Source organism: Alternaria alternata, assembly GCF_001642055.1.
Source record: "Alternaria alternata strain SRC1lrK2f unplaced genomic scaffold CC77scaffold_14, whole genome shotgun sequence".
NCBI classification, from domain to species: Eukaryota; Fungi; Ascomycota; class Dothideomycetes; order Pleosporales; family Pleosporaceae; genus Alternaria; species Alternaria alternata.
In genome coordinates, this window is record NW_017306203.1 from 392,408 (window position 1) to 418,898 (window position 26,491).

Below are 26,491 nucleotides of genomic sequence, written 5' to 3' on the forward strand. Positions count from 1 at the left end.
GTGAGAATCTCTTGTTTTTTCTGGCGCTCAGGACCCTGCACGAGGTCTGCTAGAGAACGCGAAACATATGCAGGTGTCGTGGCACGTTAGAAAGTATTTCTCGCGTGCATACTGAGATATGCAAGCTAAAACGTGTTCACGGATTGATGGAATATAGCTGCCCGCAACTGATACTGGCTCTGGCAGATATAAGAAGCAATATTACACGTATTTTCTTTTCAATTCCTCGATGTACGAGCCATTTCAAGAACAAATTGTCCTCAAGCCGTGATTGCACCAATGGTTTCGACAGTTGGGAATATGTATGACCCATTGGTGAAAGCCTCTGCTGGTGAGTAGAACCGTATCGAGTATAGAAGCTTACCGCCACCCGCTGGGGCCGGAAGCCAGCTATGCAAGTCTCAAGTTAGTCAATGTTCTATCGCATTCAAACAATACGTATGGTGTAAGGTGAAGGCGACTAACAACGTGGAAGATGGGTAAACTTACTTGCTAGTCCAGTTATTGGGTGGGGGGATATCAGCAGGTTGCAATAGAACCTGGAATTGCCCATCCTCCGTGCCGTTCCTGGAAAGCGCTCCATCGCCACCATATACTAGGCCACCATTCTCATACTTCAACTGCGTGCTTCGGTCTCCAATGACGTACCGACCCAGTTCGTTGGGCACTAGATACTGGTCCGCTCCATACACGGTCAAACTCCAAAATCCGGTCGACTTGATCGGCGGCTTGCCAGAGAAGGTGAAGAGAAAGGCCGACGTTGCACTCAAGGTCAAGTTATCCGATTTGTTGGTGATGAAGAGGTTCTCGGATTGTACCAGGCCTAGATAACCGCGGAGAGCGCGGTAAGCACGGCAGCCGTATTCGAGGCCGAAAATGCCTTGACACTTTACTTTCGGGATGACCCAGTTGTTGCCGACATCGATCAAGTTTTGGGAGTAAGCCGCGGAGATGCTTGCGTTTGCTGCAATGGTAGCAGCAGTTAGGTTAACTGTCCGAGGTGGAGTGTAAATTCCATCCGCAATGCCAGCAAGACCAAGTTTGGACGCTACTCGGTACCGATCTGCAAGTATTTCGGGTTGATTGAACTGTCCGATCTTGGCAAGCAGTTCTAGGTAGCCAGTGACTCTATCAGTGGCATTCGAGGTATCGATAAGATCACGTGTCAGTCTAGGTGCTTGTGCTACGAAAGGCTGAGATAGTGTACGAGGAACTGTTTTGAGGAAGGTCTGGTCTTCGTAGTTGCGTATGGTCGCAATATCTTCCGTGGTGTTTTGACGTACGAGGATACGACCAAGCATGATACCGTAAGTGGTGGCATACGAAATTACACCTTTGTAATCAGATGATTCAGACGGGTTAGCGTATTCAATTCCTGGTTGAACAAGTGCATCGTCTGCACGTCTGATCAGATAGTCCCCGGGTGGCGAGTCCTCATTGATTGACATCCAGGCAAAATTGCTGCCATAACTGAGATCAGTCAGTATTTTGTTGTACATATTCGACCTTTAACGAGACTAACAGGTCATAGAAAGGCCATATCCAGTTTCTTCCATCACTGATGTTGGGGATGGTCAAGACGAGGTCTTCATGCGATAAGTCGATAGCCGCCCAAATATACAGCGTGTCTGCATTTGGACCGACTATAGTGCGATTTAAGGGGCCGGAAAGTATATGATATGGCCATAGAGTGTTCGTTTTGTCGACGGCATCCAGGATGTTCGTCACAGCTTGTTGCCATTGAGATATTGGATACGCATACTGAAGGAGTGTTAACAAGAACACAGCATGTTTGCGATTTGTCATTTACCTGAATTGCAAATGCTGTGGCGTTTTGCACTGCACTATCATGAGGGTTTGAAACGTTCGCCGCATGAGCAAGTGGAACAAGGTATGCCGAGCATGTTCCGGTCGCGAAGAGATAATTGGTCAACTTCATCTTTCTTAGCAACGCTTCGCCTATCTTCCGTAATGCGATCTTACCCTGGTTTATTATATGTTGGAGTGGTTGTTTATCGCGTGGTGGAGCCTGCGACTTAGCTTCATTGCGCGATAATCCACAAAACTGACGAAGAGCCCAAGAAGTGGGGCGCCGGTAGAAGTGGACGTGCCCCCACCGAGTTATATCCACCTTCCACACCTCTCATCACCACGATTCCAGCGCGCATCAATTTGTGCCCGCTGCTCCACTCGCGACGACAGTTCATCCGCACTTGCTGCCTCGCAACTGGCCTCAGTACCGCAATGACGCTACGCCGCTCAAGCGATGCTTTCACGCTTCAATGAATGCGCATAATGACTCATTGCGAACGCCTGCTTGCTTTTTTACGAAATCGATTCCCAATAGTTGTGATTGTGGTTGTCACGCTCTTTGTCGACCTCAAGGCCCTCCGCAGCTTCGCCCTGATCGTGTTCGTCAACCTTGTACCCCCATTCTGCAAATACAGCCTTTATCTTCGCTTGTCCTTCCTTGTGCAACTTCTCATAACTCTGCAGCTTTTCAAAGTCTTCATTAACGCTGTGGCCGTCATCGGAATTCGTACCGTAGTCTTCTTGCTACCAATGCATTTCTTTCCAGTTCATCGTGCGCTTCCAGACGCCAGGGTAAAGCTTTTGGTCGAATCCCGCGGTGCAGGTTATCTCCAGCATTTTACCCAGGTCAATTGTATCGTCATAATCTGGATCCCACTTGTCGTATCTGTACCATGGCCGTAAACCTCGGTTGGTATATCGCGAGTCTGATCGATCCGCAAGTATCTTCTTTCGGTCCGTCACCGTCCTTCTTCGATACATAGGCGGCCTTTTTCGGCCTATGAGCGCCTTTCTTTGCTCTTCCGCTGTGCGGCTCTCGCAGTCACACCATATTCCTGTCTTCTTGATCTTTCTAATATGCTGATACATCTCATTACGGTCTAGGTACTTCACCAGATCGACCAGGTGGTGCTGCGTGCATCGAAGGGCGTCGTCCCAGTTCGATGCTAGATGACTACAACATATAGCTAGATCGTGATGAGCTTATCGGGATGCTTGCAATAAGTCTCGATATCTCCTTTGTCGGTCTCATTGAAGACAGGCATTAGATACACGGGTGAGAACTTGCACCAGCCATGCCACTCAACCCTCTGGCCAGTCCCGCCCCGACCCTGCGCAGCAAGAACTTTGGGCTCTTCCGTTGTAAACTCGTTCTTACTAAGCAGCTTGACAAACACCCTGTTAGCGTTACGCTTTAGAGTCCAGGGCATCGCATCGTCTGGCGGCGTTGGTCCGATTGGTTCGGGCCCATGTTCGATACTATCGAGTGAGTCATCGTCTATGATCAGACACCAGTCAGTCTTGGGACCGCAGTTGTAACCCTCCTCTATAACTTCGCCTTCAGCGCCAAGAAAACTGCCTGCGTTCTAGCGGAAATGTTCACAGATGTCAGCGAGCGAAGCGCCAGGAAGGTACGCAGCGGGTTGTAAGCGCAAAGTGTCAATAAACTGTTAATTGTACGGCTCTGGTTATTCGTAGCGCAGGGTATCAGCAGCGTGGGCGTGCAGCTTGTTCAGCACAGCCTGGAAGTGTTCGCTGTCTACTAGATACGCAGCCATTAGACATCCCTCTCTAAGCTCGAATTAATATGACTCACCCGCTTTCTCCTGGGCTTTGCCCTCATCGTTCCCCTTGTCTGAATCCTTTCGCTTTTGCAGGCGTGTGTAGGTGCCATAGACATAAAATCCCCAGGTGGGGTCGACCCAGCCTTCGATCCTTTTCAGAAATCGCGCGCAGCGCAGGATATCTTGCTTCTCCCAACTGCTTAGCGAGGCCATGTCGCGTCGTTTGTTGTTGCGCTTGAAGGTGGTTGATGTTAAGGTGCGAGCCTCGGCAAGGTATACCCTCATTAGATCATGAAACTTTTGGCCCCCAAATCCTATCCCAAAATAGCCGCCGGGCGTTGCTCTAGCACAGCCCCTCTCACGGGAACATACCTAGATATATGAGTTCAGGAAAGTGGTTGTAAGCAGGAAATAAATCGACGACATGTCGGTGACGTCTCACTCATGCTGCCAGTGCAGTTCTGGCATGAACGTTCATCACAGCGCTATTTGCGATGGCTGCGACAAGGACATCTACGGTGTCCGCCACAAGTGCTTGGACTGCCCAGACTGGGATTACTGCTCTGATTGTCTCAAGAACGCCGAGTTCATCCACCCCCATCACCGCTTCATACCCTTTGATGAGTGCTGCAGGAGCGACAGCCGCCGGGCACAAAGCGCTTCCCCATCCACCAACTCACTGCCCACGCCGCCTACCTACACATTGTCCACTTACTCACCTCTTGAAGGCGACCAAATCCGGCTATTGCGAATCTTACCCACGACCGTACCCGGCGGGAGCGGCCACTACCACCAAGATGGCGAGGAAAGTGATTGCGAAAAGGAGGACTGCAGAGCCATTACTGAAAGCCTGTTTGAGAGGGTCTTCGTGCAGGATTTCGAGCGCGGCAAAATCCTGCGTGACGAAGTGTGCTGTGGGGATGCGTGCATCTGCACCGAGTGTGACATGATACAGTGCGAGCTTTTTACCGTGTCGTTGGAAGAGGTCTCAGGCGCTTTCGATGCACTGTCCTATGTGTGGGGCTATGCGGACATCAAAGAGCGGATCAAGGTAGATGGCAAGACAATCGAGGTGACGATGAATCTGGAGGCAGCCTTGCGGAGAGTCAGAAATACGGAAAAGGCAGAGCTGCTTTGGGTAGACGCTGTATGTATCAACCAGCGGGATGTCGAAGAGAAGAATATACAGGTCATGCGCATGAAGGATATATACACAATGTGTGAAAGAGTACTCGTCTGGCTGGGCGACGCAATAATGGACGGGACCGGAAACGACAGGGATGAAGTCGACATTGCGATCAAGGCTATGTCTTTTCTGAAAAAAGCACACAGAATCGTGCGTGGGAAAGACACGGTTGGCAAACTGGATTATCAAGAGCTGTTCATGAGTAACGCTGGGAGCATGCAGCCTTTTGAAGATCCGAGCACGGTCGGTCTCCCCAAGGTTGGTGCTCCGGAATGGGAGAGCTTGAGCAAATTCTTAAGCAGGCCATGGTTTAGTCGCGTATGGATCATCCAGGAAGCATCCAGTGTGGACCACACGCTGCTGATGGTAGGAAAGAATGCGAGACTCGGCTGGGGCCAACTGTCACAAGCGGTGAATTGGTTTATAGCTCGTGCTTACCCAGACAACATAGACGGCCTCCGTGTATTGAGCAATATCTCCATGATCGAGACATGTCGTAGGTATAAGACTCCGCCCTTGATGCGCAGACTGGATCAAATATCTAGGTTCAACTCTACGGTCCCGCATGACAAGATATATGCAGTACTGGGCCTATCCATCGAATCCCTAACACCCGAGGAATACCCGCGCTTACGCGTCGACTACGCCCGAGACTGGGAAGCTGTGTTCCGCGATGTTGCAAGACACTGCATCGAGATGCCCGGCTCCTACGGACCCAAGCCGACACTGCATATCTTGAGTTCAGTACGTCAGGAGCGTGACGACGAAGGAAATTTTGCCTGGGACAAAAGACAATCTTCCTGGGTGCCCAAATGGGATAAAATCCACAGCAACTGTGCTATCGTGCAGCGCATGTCGCATTTTACTTTCCAAACAACATACGATACTGAACCGTGTATCGTCGAATCGCAAGATGACCGCATACTCTCCCTGAAAGGCATCGTTGTCGACAGAATCGCGAAGGTATACACCCATCTGGATGATATCCGTAATGATCACGATCCAATGTTCTCCTTGAACCAGTTCCGCGCTGTCATAAAGATATGGAAGGCCATCCTTTGGGGCTCGGAGGTTAATGGCCGCGGTCGGTACTCGCTTAACGGGGAAGCATTTGCGAAGGTCATTACGGGGGGTTCTGCTTGCGGACCGCCTGGAACAGGGTCGCCTGGGCAGTACTTTACTGCGTATTACGAGTTTGGCCTTCAATACGCGAAAGAAGAGGAACCAGGTACACTTCCGACATTCAGCGCTTTCTCTTCCCCAAATAAGCGAGACATCGAGGAGTGGCCTTGTATGGAGAATACCTCGAGTGAAGAAGCCTTGGAAAGGCTGCCTTTAATGGCGTTGAGATTCAACATCGCTGTGGATATCGAACGGGCCATCTTCGTAACTGAGACGGGGTACATTGGCAGTGGACCGCCGATTACACGAGTTGGAGACGAGGTATGTGTACTGTATGGTGGGAAAACACCCTTCGTCGTGCAGAAAGTAACGAAAGGACCCAACTGTCCTGAGTGGCTGGACCTTGATCTGGATCTTCCCATCAGCTCGGTCGAGAAATTCAAAGGCTCATTGAAGAGCTGGAATCCGTTCCAGAAGAAGTCAAAAGAATGTACACCACCGCCTGCGAAAAGTAATGCTCTTCCCCGCACCGACTGCTATCGTCTCGTTGGTGAGTGCTATGTTGAGGGACTCCAGAAGGGAGAAGCACTAGACCTACGAGACAAGGGCGATCTCCACGAGAAGGTATTGCATCTCGTCTGATGATCAGGACCTTTTTACCCAGGGACTTACTAGAAGCTCTCGTCAACCTAACGAGGCTAAAATGCATGATGGGCCGTGTTATGGAGCAAAAAGACGCAAAAACATACAACAGCGGGGATTCGCTAGTGGTCACCCACCTAACTACTAATCCGCCGGTACACTGCTTGTATATGGCTGAGCGGACGGGAAGCCTAATTTTCAGTGTCCTATGGTCGTATGTGCAAATTTGAGCTTCGATAAACAATATATTGCAATGAACGCCATCTATTTGGCAAAACCAGGAGAAGTGTGTTCATGCGCCTCAATGTGACGGATCAATTTGACCTTGTACAGAACTCCTAGTATTAATGAAGAAGGTAGGAAAATACCCCAAACAGCGCTGCAAGGCCCCCAACGGTCAAACACCCAGCAGCGCTCTTCTTATCCTCCGGGCATGTCAGCGAAGAGGTTGTTGTGCTGAAATCTGCCGCTGAGCTACCAAAGGTGATTGAACATGAGATGCTTGCAGCGGCGGCAGGGTCGATGCTCACTCGACAAGGATCCGACTTAGGAACAGAAGACGCCGTGGATGCACACATGTCGCCTTGACCTTCCCATTTGTCGGGTTGACCTTCCCAATGAGCGGAGCTAGGGATATGGAGCGTATTCGTGATGTTGACTGCGACACCATCTTGTCCAGAGCAGCTCTTGCCCATTGTTCCGGACACAAGATCTACCTCTTGAGCGTCCTTTCTGATGGTGAGCGTCGTCGTGCGTTGCGATTCGTTTCGGATAAATATGTTGTTTGCCAACGAGTCTTCGGTACACACTGCCCAGTTGAATGTCCAAGTGACCTGCCAGATTCCTTCAGTCGCGAAGGTGAACTCATTACGTTGGTAAGTTGGGTATGCAAAGTAGGTGTCGTTGTTGGTAAAGTTTGCCCATCGCAGTTGTTCCAGATCGATTGACTCGGGCGGAGCCCATTGAGGAGTGCTGCCGTTCGCGTTCTGGACTAGATAAGCGTCGATGTGAATGAGCGGATCGTGGAAAGGCGCCAGATGAGAATTTTGGAAGGCGAAAATAATGGGCAAATAGGCGGTAGGCGCATATGTCTCGTTGCGCGGAAAGATCAGATCAACCTCTACCACACCGACGAGGCTCCAACCATCTTTACCCATGTTGCACTGAAGACCAGGAAATGTAGCGTTAAGGAAGTGCCAAGCGTAATAGGCACAGGCACGTGGTAGGCCATGTCAGCCGGTGAACTAAGGTAGCCAAGTAATGAACATGAAAATATCTGTGTGCCTCAAAAGAAAAAAAGTGTGGAGGAATAGAAGTGTCGGAAAGATTCAGCGGAGGTAGGAGGACGTTCGTGCGTGCTTAGCATTCACCGTAGGGGGCATGACGTCCCTCCAATGGGAGCCCTGCATGGCTTGTACAGGGTTCACGGCAACGCCCTTGCAGTAGCGCTTGTGGCGAGAGTGTGTAGATGTAACCTCATACGCCTCGATGTAAGTCTTACCTTGATTGCATTGCGGCTTTGTCGACTGTCTGGTGTACAAAAGGATTCCTTAGCATGGGCGCTTAACGTTTCATAATCTAAAGCTTATGTTTGCGGCTACACTGGTCTTATCCCGGCTTGGCACTCTTGGCGTTGTTAATAGCCGCAGCAAATCATCAGTCTTATAATGCATCGTGGGCGGACCAAGCTTTTAGGTTCGTTGACAAGCAACAATGCTTAATTGCCATCCCGCAGTGGTGTCGACTTGAGCCATGTGGGCCTTGGGTCTCCTGCAGGTACCTATGCAGGATTGTAACCTTGGTGAAAGAAATATAGGAAGGTCTCAACGCAGGCCGAGGAAAGCATCAAGCAGCACTTAGTAGCCGAGCTCTAAATAACTTCGTGTCTTCTCAGATTCCATCCGGGGAAGCAACCAGGTTGAAATTACTGTGCGATCAATATCACGGCTCAACAGAATCCTTCTTCAGAACTCTCTCGTTTCTACCGCGACTGAAGTTAACAAGCTCGTTGACAGCTACCTAGGTAATTTTGTCAACGCTCGGCGTTGACACTTAACCGTCCTGGGCCTGAGTGAAAGGGAGGGACGAACGTTGCAATGCTAGATGCAAGAAAAATTAATCTATTAAGTTAACTTAACAATTGAAAATTATTGTCTATACAAGTAGCTAACTCCGAGAGAACTAAACACTACGAAACGGCATGTGAACAGCCTGTAACATAACACCTTCGAATCCCAGGCTCAACGTCTCGAAACCAACTCCGCACCCGCAGTCCCCATACTCAAATCCTGCGCCGCCATAAAAAATGAAAACCCGGCCTTCTTCGCTTGCCCAAACCACTCCAAAATGGGCACACTCGGCAGACTGCTCAACCCCTTCTGTTCTTGCATCAGCGCCGCAAACTCGTCGACCGACACCCTGAGCACCGCCTCATGGTGCAGAATCTCCACAAGCCCTCCATTCTTGCCGTGCAGACTCGCGCCAATGCTGAAGTATGCGGATCGGTGGATGGCTTGCACAACGTCGTGGACGGGGACGACGTCCACTGTGCCCTTGACTGTGTCGAAAGAGGGACGCATGCCGAGCTTGCCGGCGATCTTTAGTAGCTCGTCCGTCACGACGGCGCGCTCCGTTGCGTTATCGCCAGAAGTCGCCTTTGGGAGGCCTGTAGGTCGGTGGATGTAGACGGGAATTTTCAGTGCAACGGCGGCCTTGTGCAAGAACGTCTCAGCAGCCCACTTGGCGGCAACATAGCCGTCGCTTCCATCCTGGGGAGGTGTCATACCAGCATCAACGTAGGTCTTGACTGCACCAGACGAGATGAAGTGCAGTGGGATAGCGTGGTGCGCCGCCAGTCGGGCCAGCTCCTTGACCGAGTTTAGATTGTCGTGGCGCAAGACTTCGTACCGATCCCAGAAAGAGCGATTGGCAGCGCAGTGGACAACGACGTCAGCCTTTTCAACGAGCGCTGAGAAGCTGCCGTCGGACAGGCCAAGATTATGCTGCGAGATGTCGGTTTGGACAAAGGTAATCTTGTTGTTCGTGCCCAGGGTCAAAGAACCACTGTCTGCTTGGCGGACGAGACAGATAACTTGCTTGAGATTTGGATCCTCGGCGAGCTGAGCAAGTAAATGGCGGCCAAGATAACCTGAAGAGCCCGTCAAGAGCATGGTCTTAGTGCCAGCGTTCGTGGTCCGCTTTGTAGGCACGATCTGCTTCAGCGACTCTGCTAGGCTCGTTTCCGTATCCCAATCGATGGCAGTGGAGACATTGGCCGTAATGGTAGCTGCCATCTCGCCAAGTGTGCTGGCTCCCATTAAAGTGAAGAGCTTCGGCGTTGCAGAGAAGGCATCTCTCAGCAGAGACTGCAACCTGACCAGCAGAATCGAGCTACCGCCAACCAGGAAGAAGTCAGAGTCGAGGTGGAGTGGACCGGGATGAAGCGGCAACACTTGGCGCCAAACGTCGCCCAGCTTGCGCTCTGTTTCGGAGAGATTCTCGGAAGTCTGTGTCGCCTCCTGTGCGCTCGGAAGAGGCAGTGCTTGGATAGCTTTCCTATCGACCTTGGAGTGGGCGGTCCTTGGGATATCTGAGAGCGGCACAACGGCAGATGGACGCATGTATGGTGGCAGTGGCAGACCGTGGCGAAGAGACTCTAGCATCGCTGGGCGATGCTCCTCGGGGTATTCGGGAGAGAAGACGACGTGCGCAGCCAGGTACTTTGCATCCCCGCTTCCTCGCAGCGTGACAACAGCGTGAGAAAGGGCACCGGCAGCGCGCTTCAAGAGGACGTTTTCGATCTCGGTGATTTCCACACGGAAGCCGCGAATCTTGACTTGTGTATCGCCCTCTAGGCGCCCTTCAACAAACAGAGTGCCATCTGCAAGCAGGCGGCCGCGATCGCCGCTGCGATAGACCTTTCCTGGAGTACCAAAGAAGCTATCTTGAAGGAACCTCTGCTTCGTCAACTCTGGGTTCCCAAAGTAGCCGTCCACGACGCAGCGGCCTCCGATGACGATTTCACCAGAGACGCCGAGGGGCACAGGCTGCACATTGGCGTCCACAATGCAGATAGAGTATCCAGCCAGCATGTGCCCAGCTGGCAGGGGATTTGGAAGGTCTGGCGAAGTGTAGTTGAGCTCAATCTTGGTCGAGAACATGGTGGTCTCTGCTGGTCCGTAACCGGTAGAGACGTGCAGTTGAGGGAGGTTCAGAGTAGAGAACTCGCGGGCAAGGCCATGGCTCATGGCTTCACCACCGGAGAAGACATGCGTCCAGGAACGGCACTGGGACAAGTTACTAGCGCCATATCGCAGCCACATGGCGAATTCAGACGGCGTGCCGCTGGTGTATGTGACTTCTTCCGCAGCCATGATCCTGCTAATCTCAACTGGATCTCCTCTGTAGCAGGCTGGCACCACGCACAGACACCCGCCGTTTGTGAGGGCGGCGAAGGTCTGATCGAGAGAGAAATCGAAGCTATAGGGACTCTGTTGCAGAACGACAAGATTGCCACCGCTGGAGGTCATAAACGTACAGCTCGAAGCCTCTGCAGAAGTCACCATGTTGACATGGGTCATGTTGAGGCCCTTGGGTTCTCCTGTGGAGCCGCTTGTAAAGAGGATGACGGCTTGCGCATTCGGTTCGGCACGATTCGGGTACGAGGTATTTGCAGGCATCAGACCCGAGACTGACAGGACGGTTACATTCGTAGCGCCAATCAGAGAAATCTTGTCGGCCGTAGTATTGTCTGTGAGGATAGTCGAGGGCCGAGAGACCCTGACGATGCTTGCCAGACGAGCAGTGGAACTGCGCAGATCCAAGGGCACGTACACAGCGCCAGCCCTGAAAATGGCCAACATTGAACAGATCCAATCAGCACATGGTTCTTGGAAGACACCGACAATGTCTCCCTTGCGCACGCTCGAATCCTCCAAGGCCTTGCGGATAGTGTCCACGCGAGCAGCCATTTGAGCATAAGTGAGGGTGTTGCCATTCCCGTCGCGAATTGCTGTCTTTTCAGGATGGGCGCGCGTCAGTTGTTCAATCCGATGCGCGACCGTGGGCTGGTTCCACTTGGACTCGAGTGATTGTTCTATAGTCTTGTCAGCTATCTCCTGAACACCTCCGGTAGAATCGGATATCTCACCTTGACCTGCCGTCAGCGCCGCCGCAACATCATTGCGCGGCCATGTTGGAAGATCACCGACGACAGCTCTGCTCGGAGCATCAATCATATGCTTGAGCACGTTGACAAAGGATCGAAGTAACAGCTGAGTGCTCTCCTGGGAGCAGAGCGAGTCTTGGAGACGCAGGCTGAGCAGCGTGTCGGTGTTGGCGTTTTCGGTGATTTCCAGAGCAACATCGTAGCCAGTGCTGGCATTGCACCAGTCTTCGCCATCCAGCTTGCATCCCACGCAGCTTGGTCGCTCCTGGACTACTTGCCTGTAGTCTAAAAAGACTTGGAAAATCGGCGTGTATGCGTTCGAGCGAGAGACATTGAGCTCCTTGAGAAGGACATCGAGCGGCAGCTGCGAGTGCTGAAGCGCACCGTAAGCCGTATCACGCGCCGACTTGATGATTGAAGCCAAGGAAGTTCCTGCTTCGCTTCGACGGAAGTGGAGCGGCAGCAGGTTCAAGAAGAAACCTATGCTGTTCATGTAGTTCTTGTCAGTACGGTTTGTGTCTGCAATGCCAATGCAGATATCATCAGTGCTGGGCAAGAGACTGAACAAGAGGACCCGCAGCGCACTCAGATAGACGTGGAAGGACGTCGAACTATTTTGGCGGGCCAGCTGGCGTATCTTAGCTGCCATACCGGCTTCAAGTCGTACAGATGCTTCTTGTTGGCTATAAGTGAGCATCGGCTGCCTGGTAGCGGACCGGGCAAAGGGAAACAGTTCGATAGGCTTGGACTTAAACTCCTGGGGCAACGTGTTGCGGTAGTGCTCAATCGTCTTGTCGAAGGCGCCAGATTCGTACGCCTTTATCTGCTGCATCGCAAAGTGACGATATTGCGACTCCGAAGGCAGGGGAGACAGAGTCTTGCGGTTGTATGCAGCGTCGAGATCCTTGAAGAAGACGCTGAAGCTGTATCCGTCCATGAAAATGTGGTGCATGCCCAGCACGAGATAGTGCTTCTGATCGGATTGCGAGAGCAGCGAGACTTTCATCGCGTCTCCACTGCTAAGGTCCCAGATCTCGTCGTGAACAGCCTGCAGCTCCGCCTTGGCCTCTGCTTCAGAGCGGATGCGCTTGGTGGTCAACCTCAATTCAGACAATGCCCTGATACCCTGCATGGGCTTTCTATCCTCACCCTCGCCGGACCAGAAGAATCGGGTGCGCAGAATCTCGTGACGGTTGCCAACTAGATGGAGAGCATCTTCGAGCGAGCGGATGCGAACCGGCCCAGTCAGCTTGAGCATTACGGCCATATTGAATGCCTTCTTCTCTGCCAGGTACTCGTTCAGAAACCAGAAGCCTGTTTGACCAAAGGACATAGGGCTGGTAGACTCGTCCGGACGCTGATTAGAAAAATACGAGCTCCTGGCATTTTTCTCCGATGCGAGCTGAATGGAGGCCGTGGAGAGGGCCGACGACGTCATTGGTGTGTTGTAGCCGGCGGTGTTGGCGGCGGTACTCGTGGGCGTCCTTCTGCTTGGGGATTCATCAGCGCTGGAGTCTCCAGATGAGGAACTGGGCCGTCCATTCGAAGTGTTGTCTGGGCGCTTGATCTCGATGATTGGATTGACCGCCGGGCTGGGGGTTCCTTTTGGCGCTGCCTTGGGTGCTGCCTTCGGCACCGCTGCCTGTGCGGCTTGGCCGGGCTTAAGGGCAGAGAGGTCAGCAATGGAAGGCGACAATAATTTGAGCGCTTCGGTCAAGAGGTCCAAGGGGGAGCTACCACCGAGAATCTTGAGAACAGGAATGTCAACGTCCAGCTCTTTGAGGAACCAAGAGCGCACCTCGACAGCCATGAGAGAATCGACTCCTTGGTCCACAAGGGTCACCTTTTCGTTAATGACCTCGTCAGGTGAAACCGCAAGAATGCGCCTTAGTCGGGCCATGAACGATTCTTCCAATTATTAGTAATGGCACTTCTCAGCATCAGGGAGTACTTACCAGTGATGATCGCAACAGCGTCGGCCTTGGTCTTGGCCTCTGCGAGCTGGACCTTGACGGGGACTGACGATGTCTTGCCGGTGGCTCCGACCGCATTTACACGCTCCATGACGAAATGACTGAACTTGACATCTTTGAGGTACTGGTCTTTGGCCTGAGCGTCCTTGTAAATGGGCGTCACTCCCGTGGCGAGTTCGCAGTTCTCTTGCAACTCTGGCCGACCAAGCAGAACGGCCTCGGCAAACAGCTGCTGCAGATCCTGCTCCGACATGGGCTTGTATCCCATCTTCAAGAAGGTGTGCTCGTCAATGTCAGCGGCTCGCTCCACGTATCCGATACCGATAATGGAGCCAATGTTCATGGACGACGCAGGGACACCACGCTTCTTGCGCTGTGCTGCAAGAGCGTTCATGTACATGTTTCCTGCAATGTAGTTGCTCTGCCCGCTGTTACCCATGACTGCCGTGGCAGAAGAGAAGAAGATGAAGAAATCGAGCGGAGTGTCGTAGAAGAGCTCATCCAGGAGCTGGGAGCCGAGAACCTTGGGCTTCAGGACTTTGGCGAATGCGTCGTAGGACATGTTGTCAAACAGACCATCCTGGAGTACCATGGCGCCGTTGGCTACACCTGCAATGGGAGGCATGGTCTTGACAATTTCCGCGTGGCACGCGTGTAGCGACTCCCGAACGGTGATGTCCCTGCGTTCTGATTAGCTCCTGGGGAGATCGCTTGTGGTAGACATGGCGAGAGGGGATGACTTACATGGCAAGAACCTTGACCGTCGCGCCCATGCGCTCCATTCCAGCGATAAACTCTGGTTGGACGTTGGGCCTTCGGCTCGTGACAGCAATATATCGAGCGCCGTGGACGACCATCCACTTCAAAAGACTCTGTCCAAGCTCACCACTCAGACCAACAAGGAAGTACGTCCTATCGGGCTGGAAAATGTTGCCTGTATCAATGGGAGTCAATTGAGCCGTAACGGAAGGAATGGTACAATCCGCTACTGCGAACCGCCCACCAGCAGCAGCAAACTCCGAAATGTCCTGCAGAGGGACAATTGACGCAACCGATGCTGGAGTGCTACTCTTGATCTCAGAGAAAGCAGCCCTGAGTTGCTCAGACACTTCAGCCTCAGAGACGAAAGGCCTGAGCTCAGTGCTAGTGCCAAATAGACGCGCCTCATCAATGACTTGACAATTGCGGGGCAATGCTGCGGGAATGACGTGAGACTTCTCGGATCCCCAGCAGATTTGAGAGAGGTCGATGAACTTGTTGGCGTTGAAAGGGAGAAGCTTCTGGACGAGGCGCTCCGGAAGGTTCTTGTTCACATACTGCCATCCATTCTTGGCCTCTTGCTGACGGGAAGTAGTGATGTGAACACTCTTACTTCCTTTTAGCAAGGCAGCGGCGACCATTGGGTGTGGCTCGTGGACAATAAGCACATCTCCTTTATCTGTGAGCCTCGAGATGCTGCTTGCAACCATGTTGGCGGCTGCAAGACCCAGCACACTGGAAGCATCGAGGCCTTCAATTGAAGTGCACCAAGACGATGGGATCGTAGCAGGTGACTCCGCTGTGTGGGTTACTGCCAGGAGCTTCTCTTTGGTCGAAGAGTCGGTGCCGACGCAGACCATTAGGCTGCACCCCGGGAGGATATTGACGGTCGAGAGTAAAAAATATGTGATGCGAATAGTGCGTGTTTCCCCAGTGAAGGGCAGCGGTGTCGGAATGTGCAGCGGAGAAGCGCGTTGCAGCCCCCATGAGTCATCATCGCCTGTGAACATGATGCTGGTCTCTTGAGGGTCAACCTGCTCGCTGACGACACGACGGGCAGTGTTGTAGCGCGCGTTTCCAGAGACATAGGGATAAAGTCGTGGAATAAGTACGGTGTCGTCCTCCAGGTGCAGCTCAGGCTCCAATGTGCACATGAGGTCGTTCGGCGCAAGCTCTTTTGACCACTTGTCAAGCATTTCCAGGCGGAGGAGGTACTCTGCAATTATGCCTGGCTGACGGTGGCTTGGCGAGTTGAGATCCAGAATCTGAAGCGTAATGTTGGGGTACTCATATCGCAGACACCGGCTGACGCCAAGACTCATGTTCGAGTATGGGTTTTCCGACCTAGCTCCTGTAGTCAACCAGAGGATATTACCACTTTGTCGGTAAAGAATCTGCATGGCTTCCAGCTTTTCGGCGGTCATGTCAGCGTAGAGCGGTTCATCCAGCTCGGTGAGCGACAAGACAGTGCTGGAGTCAGCCAAACCCATATGACTGAGCGCTTCCACAGACTTGATGCGAGTGATCTGGGAATATCTGGGGGCAAGAATAGCCGCGATTTGCCCAGAGAGTGTGAAGACGGACGGGGTCTTGCCTCCGATGATGACTATTCCGGGTGCTTTGGTCGCTGGGAGCATGGAGACGTCCAAAAGAGGGGTTCGCAGCATCGTCATGCGATCGTCAACCGCCTGAGCGCAAAAGACGTTGCCGGGCAGAATCTCGTGGGCAGGCGGCGTTGTGGTCTCAATTCCGCCGAAGCCGTTCTTGGCCAGAAGCGAGTCCCATTGCTCCAAAGTGAGCGTTGGGCCCCAGCGACGGCCAGTCTCAGCTCCGAGCCACCAACCTGGAAGACTGCCCATGGGTAGACCAATTCGGAGGCAGTTGTTGTTTACGGTCTCAAGAATGATGAGATAACCACCCGGTTTGAGCAGGCTGCGGACGTTCTGCATCATGGCATCCATCTCCAAGGTGGCGTGAAGGACGTTGGAGGCAATGACAAGGTCGTATGAGCCTGGAACGTAGCCTTGAGCGGCAGGATCCGTGTTCATGTCAAACGTCTTGAAGATCATGCGACTGGCAAAGTCCTTGAAGCGATCCTCGGCGTGGCTGAAGAAGCCTCCAGAAACGTCCGTGTACGTGTAAGACAAAAAGGCAGATCCCAGTCGGGGAAGAATCCTCCTAGTTGACCCACCAGTACCAGCGCCAATCTCCAAGACGTCCATGCGTGGGTAGCGGTGGGCAATCTGAGCCGCCATGCGAGCAATGTACTCATTGACAAAGTCAAGACCAAAGCCTTCTTCGTAGACATCGTCCAGCATCCCATCTTTGGTCATGTGCTCGAGGATGTTGGATCCGTCCCGGACACATTGGGGAAGGTTCTCGCCAACGGACTCTAGGAGACGAACGTCCGTACGGTGGTCGTGTCTGGTAAGATGATTAGTATTAATGGAGAATCGGAAAAGTGTACTTACTTCTTGAGGAGAGCGTTGATGTCAAATCGTGTGTCATTCTGCGCCTCTTGCGGAATGTACGGATTCTCGCCCCTCAGAACCTTCGGCACGACGTAAGCGGCCCACTCGACTAGGTGTCGGTATTGGAACAATGCGTTGGCCTTCTCTTCCGGTGTGATGGAGTCCACAAGGCGGCGCAGGTAGAAAAAGGCAATACGCTCCGAGTCGAGTGCGATCTCTAGATCCTCAGCCTTGTAGGTACAGCTCGCAGCGGTGACCTGGCCATCTGGATGCGCGAGCTGGTAGTCGAATCGTGAAAAGAGGACTGCGTCGTTCTCTTCGAGCGCGGCAGAGAACGGCACGAGCTCCATCCCCTCAATCTGCAAGAAGGTCTGGCCGTCTTGCTCAGTCAACAGATTGAGCTCGGTAATGGCCTTGCCCTTCTTGTACTCCTTGGCGACGGAAACATATTGATATCGTTCCTGTTTTCCGATGCCAGCAGAAGTGAAGTAGGGGTTGATGACGATCGACTTGAAGCTGGTGGGAACGATTAGGGCCCACAGGCGCTCGTCGCCAGGGCAGCTAAACGCCGCAAAGCCGGTCTGCAGAGCTGTGTCAAGCATGCCAGGGTGCACAATCAGCCGGTCCTCCCAGTCCATGCCAGATTGATCCTCAAGGATACCAGTGGCGTAGTCAGCCTTGCGCTGAATGCTGCTGGTACCGTGGAACGGCCAAGAGTAGTTGTAGCCGAGCCGACTGAGTGATGAATAGAAACGGTCAATGGCAACTTCATTCAAGTTCAGTTTGTCGGTCTCGATGCTGGGAAGCGAGTGCGGCGCGGGAGCTCCAAACGTAACTTTGACGCTACCGGTTGCATTCGTGGCCAGAGTTGCCCTGTGATCCGTTGGTGCTGCCGAACTGCATGACCATGTGGCTTCGATTTCATTATTGGTCTGAATGATGATTCTCACGTCGAAGACGGCCTCCACGCTCGAGTCATCATCATTGAACGCCATAGCCCTGGTGATGCGGAGATCCTCAATCGTCAAGAGACTCATGGGAGATTCCCCAGCCAGAATGGACATGGCCTCGACTGCCATGGCAACGTAGCCAGTCGCAGGGAAGACAAGCTGTCCCTGAATCTGATGCCCATGAAGCCAGCCAATCTCCTTTGGATGCAAAACATTGCGCCATTGGATGGATCGAGAGGTCTCGCGGTCAATGCACCTCTTGCCCAACAAAGGATGAGGTGGAGCCTTGAGCGAGTTGTATAGTCCAGACTTGCGGGAAAGGGTCATGAAGCGCCTAGAGTGATCGAAACGGTACTTGGGAAGGTCGTGCAGGAACTTCCTAGGCACAGATGACCCAGACGCTGCTCGGGAAAACCTATCAAAGTTGACGGATCCGGCGCCGATATGAGTCCAGATGAAGCCAAGAGCATTGGAGAACTCTCTCACATCATTTTTGCCTCGCGCAATCACACCAGAGTAAGGAGGGTGGGCATCCTCGTCAAGCGAATCGAGGCACGGCGTCTTGAGCACAGGGTGTGGGCCGACTTCTAGGATCAGATCAAATGACCCACTCTTAGAGGCTGCCTGTGCAACGACAGAGGAGAAGAGAACCGGATTGGTCATGTTGTCGACCCAGTACTGGCAAGTGAGCTGGTCCAGGCCCATGATTGTGCCTTTGTGGACGCTTGAGTGCCACTTCGCCCCGGTAGGCGTCGAATACTCAATCCCACATTTCTCCATTGCCGCAATGTATGCTTCGGCACAGGGCAAAACGTGGGACGAATGGTAGGCAGTGTCGACCTTGAGTTGGCGTGCGAATTTGCCTTCGTCCTTGAAAATCTCTACGGCTTCGATGATGGCGTCCTCATCGCCGGACAAGGTGATGCTGGTGGGGGAATTCTCAGCGGCGATTTGAATCCGGCCTTGGAAGTCTTCAAGGTTGCAGAACTCTGTCGCGTCTTCGACAGTTGTACCAACAGCCATCACTAGGACATTGTCAGCGTGTGTACACCTCTTTCTAATATGTGATACTTACTCGCACCCTTGCCACCGCAAGGAGATTTGGCAAGCTTGGCGTAGAGCCCCCTATAGTAGGCAATTCTGATGGCATCGCGGGCTGTCAAGAGACCTGCAGCGTAAGCGGCTCCGATTTCACCTGGGACAAAATCAGCTACCAGAATGACTACACATCACAGCAGTATATTAACCAGACGAGTGTCCAATCACTGTTTCGAACTTGATACCGGCAAATCGAAGCAGATCGACGAGCACAATTTGGACTGCAGTGCAAAGCGGCTGAGAGATTGCTGCCTCGGCCATCCTCGATGACTTTGCATCAGCCAAAATCATCTCTGCGAGCGTCCATGATGGGCACTCGCCAGCGAGCGACTCAGCCAACGCTTGGTCAAGCTCAGAGAGCCGCTTGGCCACGTATGGAGACGTCTCGAGCAGCTTCGCTCCCATTCGCGGCCATTGCGCACCCTGGCCAGTGAAGACACCTAGGATCTTGGGCGATGACTTGTTCAGCTGACGGGTGGCCAAGGTACTGTCGAGCTCGCCGTTGACAATGGCATCAATCTGAGAGACTGCCTCTTCCACTCCAGTGACTGTAAGGGTAACTCGGTGCCCCAAGGTCGAGCGACGCGTTTGCAAGGTGTACGCCACATCGTGCAGGGAAATGTCTGGGGTGGACCTGAAGTACTCCGCATAGTCAGCCAACATCGATCGTAATGAAGTTTCGGACGAAGCGGAGAATGTCAATGGCGTGAGTAATGGACCCTTGACTTGGGGCTGCGGCTGAGGCTCGTATGCGTCGAGAATTGCGTGCGCATTTGTACCGCCAAATCCTGAAGACGCCTGTTAGCAAACACGGCCTGCTATATCAAGCCGGATGCTCACCAAAACTGTTCACGCTGGCCCGGAAAGGCTGGCCGGGACGAGGCAAGGGCCATGCAAGGGCCCGGGTGGGAACCTCCAAGTGATCATAGAACGGCTTGAGGCGGGGGTTTAGCGTGTTGAAGTGCATGTTTGGCGGGATGACCTTGTGCTGGAGCGCCAACGAAGTACTGATCAAGCTAGCGAGGCCAGCCGTTCCCTCGGTATGTCCAATGACAGTCTTGATGGAGCCGACGTAGAGCGTCTCATCGCAATCATTCGTAGAATAAAATGCTTTTGAGATGGCTTCGGCCTCTTGTGGATCACCTGCGGCGGTACCTATAGAGTCTCAGGGTCAGCTCGACAAGTGCTAAAGCGTAGAGTTCTGAGATCCTGCAGAAGGCTCTCGTACATGGTCTACCGAACTCGGAGAGAAGGGCATATAGAACTGGAAGTTAAATACCTGTGCCGTGCGCATGGAAGAACTGGGGGCGATCTTCGGGCTTATTGACATCCAGTCCAGCTCTAGCATAAGTGTCTCGGATAAGAGCAGCCTGTGCCGTTGCGCTGGGCATGGTGATGCCGTTCGTACGACCATCCTGATTCACACCAGTACCTCGGATGAGGCACTCAATGTGGTCATTGTCCCGGATGGCAGCGCTAAGAGGCTTCAAAACGACAGCAGCAATGCCCTCACCACGAGCATACCCGTCGACATCCTTGTCCCACATACGGGACCTGCCAGAGGGTGAGAGCATAGACAGCTTGCTCTCTGCAATGTACATTCCTGGGAAGCGGCATCAGTCAAGATGCTCCTACAAAGGGGGACAAAACACAAACCTGGAGTGAGGATCAAATTAGCTCCAGCAGCAATAGCGACCTGCGATTCGCCGCTGCGGAGAGTCTGAATTGCCTGGTGAACAGCAACTAGACTGGAAGAGCAAGCAGTGTCAATCGTCATGGACGGTCCGTGCCAGTCGAAAAAGTATGAGATGCGGTTTGACATGATACTTCGGGCCATGCCAGTGGCTCCATACTGCGGCAAGACGTCGGGGTCTTGAGCGAGAATGCCAGCCCAATCGTCGCACATCAGCCCAACGTAAACAGCAGTGGAAGACCCACGTAGCTCCTCAATGGTTTGTCCAGCAGCGCAGAGTGAATCATACACCGTCTCCATCAACAACCTCTGCTGAGGATCAACGGCTTCGGCCTCACTCTGTGGGATGTTGAAGAAGCCATTGTCGAACAAAGCAGGGTCTTCGTCGAGGAAGTACGACTTGATAGCGTTGGTCGTGCCGTGGTGTTTGGAGTCTGGGTGGTAGAAGGCTTCCGCATCGAAGCGCTCCTCTGGCACCTGGCGCAGCAAATCTCGAGGAGACTTGATGAGCTGCCATAGTTTGGACGGCGTATCAGAATCGCCAGGAAAGCGACAGGCGCTCCCAACGATGGCAATAGGCTCCGAATTAGACATTCTGGCGAAGAATTGCTGTATCTTTATAGAAACTCGTATGTGGTATGAGCAAGACGACGACAAGTTGATGTGCCTCGATTGAGTTGAATGATGATTGGGATTGACTGAACTCGTTTGCCTTGGTGTGACGGGACCATTTTTATCATCTCGAGCTTCTTAGTCGGTTCTCGAACCGTGAGACCGTTCCGAATAATTGCGTCTGCTCAGCTGTGCACTGGTGCTGCTTAGACCCTTGAAGCTGATACGGCGCAAATCCTCGGTCGTTGCAGGACACTTTTGCAGCTGTTGCCGGTGCCTGAACTGATGACAGCGTTACCACCATTCATTCGTCTAGGGGACCGGTTCGTGTTGGTGGTCCAAGTTTTGAAGCTACGCGAGGAGTAGTACTGTGGTATCAGGCGTAAATGTTGGCCATGGACCGTGCGCGACTACCTAGGTAGGGATCTTACAAGGCAGTTTTTGACAACGACACCATAGAACTTCTTGAAAAGGTGCTATTCACATACCTTCTTAGATATTTTCTTCTCTACAACATGATGCCAAATTTGCATTGTTGTTGTTGACGAGTTGTAATTTTTGGTGTGTTCGCAACCCTGCTTACCTAGGTATGCAAAGACCACGTACAAACTTTCGCCTGATACCACAGTACACGGGCGTAGCCAAGCCTCCTTCCTATTCTGTGCTTTTGAGGCTGACGAGATCGATTGGTAGGACCCGACACGACGGTAGATTGAGTCCCTGTGCCGGGCAGTGGGCTGGGGCCAAAACTGGAGAAGTTCGGAGATGCGTGCGGACCCTTTTCGGTGCAGTGCGCGGTATCACTGTAGGTCTTTGGGGATGCACATCTGATGCCGGAGTTTTTCGGAGGGCTCTTCGGCTCCAATTCGAGCGAGCGCGGCCACGCCTCACACGATTCGGTTGTAGGTGTTTCTAAGTTTAGTCAACAAGAATCTACATTTCTACACATTAGTACCGTTGAACTTTACTGCAGAGATCGCAATCCCCCACCCGAGCAGATACCCGCAATCATGACCGAGCAATTCGAATCACGCCTGAACATCGAGACTGAACCTATCGTTTTGGGCCCAGTCTCTGTCTTGCCATTCATCCCTGGATCCGGAAACGTCTTTCCCAAGTACGTGGACGCCATTACGCAAACAGGATGGGAGCTCTGGTTCTTTGATGGTATCTCTGCTGACAAAGCTGCCATTGTGGTGGGCTTCGGACGGAACATGGAGGGTCCAAGGCAGGCCCCATTCCGCTGCCAAGTACTCTGCATCTGGCCTGATGAGAGCACCTGGCACCGCGACATGTACTTTTCCGACTCTATTGTCACCACTGTGGGAGACGCTGAAGATGTTGTAGGCGTCTGGAAGGATCCGATCAAGAATATGAGCGCGTCATTCCAGGTCCCTGTCGATTCTTCGTGGGCCAAGTTGACGTTTGCCATCCCTGGCGTCCTCGAGGGCAATGTGAGCCTAACCTCTATGCCTGGCGATACTGGCCTCAATACACGACCAGAGCTAGGATCGCCAGTCAACTACATGCGACCGATTGGACGAGCTTCTGTTACGGCCGATCTGGAGTTCTACCCTCCCGAAAGCAATACTCCAAAGTCCTTGGTCTGGCCGATGGATGGTGGCGCAACGGGTGGCATGGATCGTGTTTGGTCGCCACTGTCTTGGGGTCAGGTCATGACAGAGTCGTACTATCTACGTGCTCACGTTGGACCGTATGCGATGCAGATTATGCGCATCTTTTCCGACATGAAAAGTGGTAATCAGCCACATACGGTGGCCAGACTGTACCGTGACGGAAAGCTCATCTGTGCTGCCCAAGATGTTGTAGACGAGACAGATGGCGAGGTGCCCCGGGACTCACTCGTGTTGAGCAAAGTTCTTGGAGCTCCAAACGATGCAGGATTGACTGGCGCCTTTCGCGACAAGAACAGTGGTTACACTGTTCATTTCATCCAGGGCGGCCCTACGGGGCAGCGATGGACATTTGATGTGCGTCACGAGAGGACAATTTGGAACCTGCCCACTAGTACGCCAGGTCCGAATGCGACTGGCAATACTGGATTCATAGAGTCTCTCGAAGGAGGTTCTCAAGGGGAGTCCTTCAACGGTGTCGGAACTGGGGGACAGTGTCAGTTGAGCTGAGTTGATTAACATTGTAATTTATCTTCAGATAGTTGAGCTCCAAACGACACGCATCGATCAGTCTAAGTTTGCGATTTTCTATGACGAGATATTGCAATAAAGCAACTGTGCTGCAACGTAGACCTACGTCTGAGTAATCCTTCGAATAAGCACCTGACGTCGGTGTCATTGTCCGCTTCGTGTACGCGAGCGTCGACCATGCTCGTCGCGAGTAGGTAGCACTGCTGTGCTGGTAAGACTGTAGTGATTCCGAAGTGATTGTGCTCTGAAACACTTATCTGAGGCTGAGATGAAGTTCGCCAAGCCGGGCCAGGTGCACATTGGCCCAGCCCCAGTGTCTCAAAATAGTCTAGCCAGGCCCAACACGTGCGTCACGTGCGTGCGGGATCCGGGGGCGGAGAACGCGGTGCAAGATGGGACGAAATCTGATAACCTTGACTTACTATTCACATGGCTTACAATCATACAATCATCTCGATTGCACGGAATGGTGATGTTGAGATACTACTTATCAGTGTGCTAAGATGAGTGAATAGGGCCGTCCGATGACACGACCCACACCCTATTGCAAGGCAGCCGTCCTTAACACGAACTTCCCCAGTCAACGGAACTCTCGCTGTTGAGCGCATTACTATCCGCAAACCGCCCAAAACTTTCTCGAACCCTGCCAGGCCCACCCATCATGAGACATCCGCCCTCCCCAGGGTCCAACGGCCACCCGTCGCGCCACGAGGCCGCACGTTGCGACTCGACGCCGAACCCGAGTCCACACTCAGATCACCCCAACGCGCGTTCCAGGCGCCCGACACCCGGTCCGTAGCTCCATCTGATCGTGCTGCGCTGCGCTCTCGCCATTTACCCCAATCCCAGGTGCGGCTCCGAAGACCGCGTGTTCGCGCACGTGTGCTACGTGCGTTGCGGAAATGGTCGGACTTTTTCGGAGGGTACTCGAGACGAGAGGACGTGCCAAGGATAGCGACTGCGGTCTTCGTGAAGAGTGTATACGGATAATGCGAGCAATAAGATATCTGGGCATATCCAGATGTGACGCGCCCGGCAGGGAGTTCGTTTCTTAGCTGCATAGCGCCTCACGACTATTTCCCACCCCCATTCTCCTCAGCATGGCGCCAAAATACCAGACAGCACTCATCGGGACCTCGGACGGCGCAATCCGCCTCTCCCACGATGCTCCCGTACCAGAAGTTGTAGGCGACCACGTCCTCATCAAGACAAAAGCCGTATCCGTGAACCCGGTCGACACGAAAATGACCGGCAGCTACGTGACCGCCGATGCCATCGCAGGCTTCGACTTTGCAGGGACCGTCGAAGAAATTGGATCAGAGGCCACGAAATGCGGGATCATGCTCGGAGATCGCGTCTGCACAGTCGTCCTGGGCATGAATTCGAACGAGCCTACCATCGGCGCGTTCGCAGAGTGGACGACGGCGGCAGAATGGACGCTGCTCAAGATCCCCAACAGCCTGAGCTTCGAAGAAGGCGCATCACTAGGCATAAGTTTCATGACGACGGGTCTCGCGATCTTCAAGAGCCTCGGCGTCCCCGGCACGCCGCTGAAACCCAGCCCGCAACGGCTGCCCGTCCTCGTCTTCGGCGGCTCCTCCTCAACAGGCACAGCCGCGATCCAGCTGCTTAAGCTCGCGGGCTTCGACCCCGTGGCCACGTGCTCACCGCACAACTTCGACCTCGTGCGAACGTACGGCGCCACCGCCGTCTTCGACTACAAGGACCCGGGCGTCGTGCCCGCCATCAAAGCGTACACCAAAAACGGTCTCCGCTTCGCGCTCGACTGCATCTCCACGACCGCTAGCATGCAGTTCTGCTACCAGGTCATCGGGCGCACAGGCGGGAACTACACGGCGCTGGAGCCGTATGCCGAGGCCGTGGCGCAGAAGCGCAAGGTCGTGCGCCCGGACTGGGTCATGGGCCCGCAGATGATGGGCAAGGAGATTGGCTGGCCGAAACCTCACTGGAGGCCCGCGGATGCGAAGATCGGGCGCTTCGGCGCGGAGTGGACGGTCACGCTGCAGAAGCTGCTGGATAAGGGGCTCATAAGGCCGCATCCGATATTGGTCAGGCAGGGCGGGCTGCCGGATGTGCTGGGCGGGATCGAGGATATCCGTGAGAAGCGAATTTCGGGGCAGAAGCTTGTGTTTACTGTGTGAGATGGGGAGGTTCACCTCTGGGGAGTTGTGCTCAGAGGATCATGCGCGGCTTTGGTTTATGTATGTATTCTACAGAGACATGTGGGAAGGATTGAATGCCACATCCCTTCTTTAATAAAAAAAGCTTGGGATATGTGGATGCGCACGACAACTGTCTCAAAACCCTGTCACAGCCTTTTCGTAACCTCAGTTCGTTCAATGATTGACTGGCTACTCCAAGCACAGCGAGTATTCGCCTGCCCTCTCTTCAACCTAGGTTAACGACCCTAGGTCTTCCCACTGTTCTTACAACCGACCATCTCAAGCCAATCTCAACACCCTGCCTTGAGTGCTAGAACCAAGACCGAACGATACCATCTCACTGGAACCGTCTCAAAAGCGAAAGACTTCATAAAGAGATCGTCAATTGATCGCGATCATGACACATTTCATTAAAGAGCGTATACATGTCCTACGTAACCATGGTCATCATCGTCATTCCCATCCTGGAACAAAGAGAAAGAAAGCCAGCCTCGACCCAATACAAAGAGATCGGCATCAGAGCGCCCATGTCCGAGAAGGACGCCAGCCAGGCGCCGGGCCGCCCGTACGTGAGGAAGGTCATGCCCTAAGCATAAACTGGAGATATAAACGCTCATTTCCTGCGATTTCAACGTAGATTGCTAGCGATGACATGCTTCCATTTCGTGCGTCATTTTACATCGAGGCACTGCATCTTGCGGACATGTGTCAACAAGTAAGTGCAAGAATTGCGCTCCGCGTCCTGCATACCAATATGTGGTGCCGAGTACGAAATGTCCGGCCCCAAATGCCAGGTAGAGCGGGCACGATCAAGTCATAGACCCATAAGCAATCACTTTACCCGCATCCCTGCTTGCGCGGTCATCTTCTCAGG

General features: G+C 53.1%; 7 protein-coding genes across 7 annotated transcripts; 3 read left to right on the top strand and 4 right to left on the bottom strand.

Annotated features, from left to right (window-relative positions):
* Positions 1-2: 2 nt before the first annotated feature.
* On the bottom strand, positions 3-1,960 carry CC77DRAFT_176232 (hypothetical protein). The gene is made up of 4 exons (XM_018530472.1): positions 1,811-1,960; positions 1,523-1,761; positions 490-1,470; positions 3-390 (listed from the first exon to the last, which is right to left on the bottom strand). Exons 1-4 carry the CDS (start codon positions 1,937-1,939, stop codon positions 261-263), a joined length of 1,479 nt encoding a protein of 492 aa, XP_018384346.1. The 5' UTR covers positions 1,940-1,960; the 3' UTR covers positions 3-260.
* Positions 1,961-3,371: 1,411 nt separating this feature from the next.
* Positions 3,372-3,936, bottom strand: CC77DRAFT_176209 (hypothetical protein). The gene is made up of 2 exons (XM_018530471.1): positions 3,629-3,936; positions 3,372-3,574 (listed from the first exon to the last, which is right to left on the bottom strand). The coding sequence occupies exons 1-2, from the start codon at positions 3,879-3,881 to the stop codon at positions 3,501-3,503; spliced, it is 327 nt and encodes a 108-aa protein (XP_018384347.1). The 5' UTR covers positions 3,882-3,936; the 3' UTR covers positions 3,372-3,500.
* CC77DRAFT_1021788 (HET-domain-containing protein) lies at positions 3,745-6,646 on the top strand. The gene has a single exon (XM_018525330.1). The coding sequence runs from the start codon at positions 4,021-4,023 to the stop codon at positions 6,544-6,546; it is 2,526 nt and encodes an 841-aa protein (XP_018384348.1). The 5' UTR covers positions 3,745-4,020; the 3' UTR covers positions 6,547-6,646.
* A 195-nt stretch (positions 6,647-6,841) lies between these two features.
* On the bottom strand, positions 6,842-8,068 carry CC77DRAFT_1021789 (hypothetical protein). The gene has a single exon (XM_018525331.1). The coding sequence runs from the start codon at positions 7,701-7,703 to the stop codon at positions 6,891-6,893; it is 813 nt and encodes a 270-aa protein (XP_018384349.1). The 5' UTR covers positions 7,704-8,068; the 3' UTR covers positions 6,842-6,890.
* A 615-nt stretch (positions 8,069-8,683) lies between these two features.
* On the bottom strand, positions 8,684-21,737 carry CC77DRAFT_176278 (polyketide synthase PksB). Its single transcript, XM_018530474.1, has 10 exons — positions 20,621-21,737; positions 20,244-20,567; positions 19,805-20,119; positions 19,114-19,752; positions 18,942-19,061; positions 16,917-18,891; positions 14,431-16,869; positions 13,669-14,366; positions 11,696-13,621; positions 8,684-11,641 (listed from the first exon to the last, which is right to left on the bottom strand). The coding sequence occupies exons 1-10, from the start codon at positions 21,249-21,251 to the stop codon at positions 8,787-8,789; spliced, it is 11,922 nt and encodes a 3,973-aa protein (XP_018384350.1). The 5' UTR covers positions 21,252-21,737; the 3' UTR covers positions 8,684-8,786.
* A 542-nt stretch (positions 21,738-22,279) lies between these two features.
* On the top strand, positions 22,280-23,413 carry CC77DRAFT_1062850 (hypothetical protein; the record flags this gene model as incomplete). Its single annotated transcript, XM_018528575.1, has 1 exon — positions 22,280-23,413. The coding sequence occupies one exon, from the start codon at positions 22,280-22,282 to the stop codon at positions 23,411-23,413; it is 1,134 nt and encodes a 377-aa protein (XP_018384351.1).
* Positions 23,414-24,083: 670 nt separating this feature from the next.
* Positions 24,084-26,019, top strand: CC77DRAFT_176262 (NAD(P)-binding protein). Its single transcript, XM_018530473.1, has one exon. It carries the CDS (start codon positions 24,535-24,537, stop codon positions 25,594-25,596), a length of 1,062 nt encoding a protein of 353 aa, XP_018384352.1. The 5' UTR covers positions 24,084-24,534; the 3' UTR covers positions 25,597-26,019.
* The last annotated feature ends 472 nt before the right edge of the window (positions 26,020-26,491 follow it).

Coding starts and splice junctions, on each gene's coding strand:
- CC77DRAFT_176232 (XM_018530472.1), bottom strand. CDS start 1,939: ATGAAGTTGACCAATTATCTCTTCGCGACCGGAACATGCTCGGCATAC. Junction 1,471..1,522: donor ATATGGCCTTTCTATGACCT/GTTAGTCTCGTT, acceptor GACTGATCTCAG/TTATGGCAGCAATTTTGCCT. Junction 391..489: donor CCCAATAACTGGACTAGCAA/GTAAGTTTACCC, acceptor AGACTTGCATAG/CTGGCTTCCGGCCCCAGCGG.
- CC77DRAFT_176209 (XM_018530471.1), bottom strand. CDS start 3,881: ATGAGGGTATACCTTGCCGAGGCTCGCACCTTAACATCAACCACCTTC. Junction 3,575..3,628: donor CAAAGCCCAGGAGAAAGCGG/GTGAGTCATATT, acceptor CTGCGTATCTAG/TAGACAGCGAACACTTCCAG.
- CC77DRAFT_1021788 (XM_018525330.1), top strand. CDS start 4,021: ATGTCGGTGACGTCTCACTCATGCTGCCAGTGCAGTTCTGGCATGAAC.
- CC77DRAFT_1021789 (XM_018525331.1), bottom strand. CDS start 7,703: ATGGGTAAAGATGGTTGGAGCCTCGTCGGTGTGGTAGAGGTTGATCTG.
- CC77DRAFT_176278 (XM_018530474.1), bottom strand. CDS start 21,251: ATGTCTAATTCGGAGCCTATTGCCATCGTTGGGAGCGCCTGTCGCTTT. Junction 19,062..19,113: donor AGTGATTGGACACTCGTCTG/GTTAATATACTG, acceptor ATTTTGTCCCAG/GTGAAATCGGAGCCGCTTAC. Junction 14,367..14,430: donor ACGGTCAAGGTTCTTGCCAT/GTAAGTCATCCC, acceptor ATCAGAACGCAG/GGACATCACCGTTCGGGAGT.
- CC77DRAFT_176262 (XM_018530473.1), top strand. CDS start 24,535: ATGGCGCCAAAATACCAGACAGCACTCATCGGGACCTCGGACGGCGCA.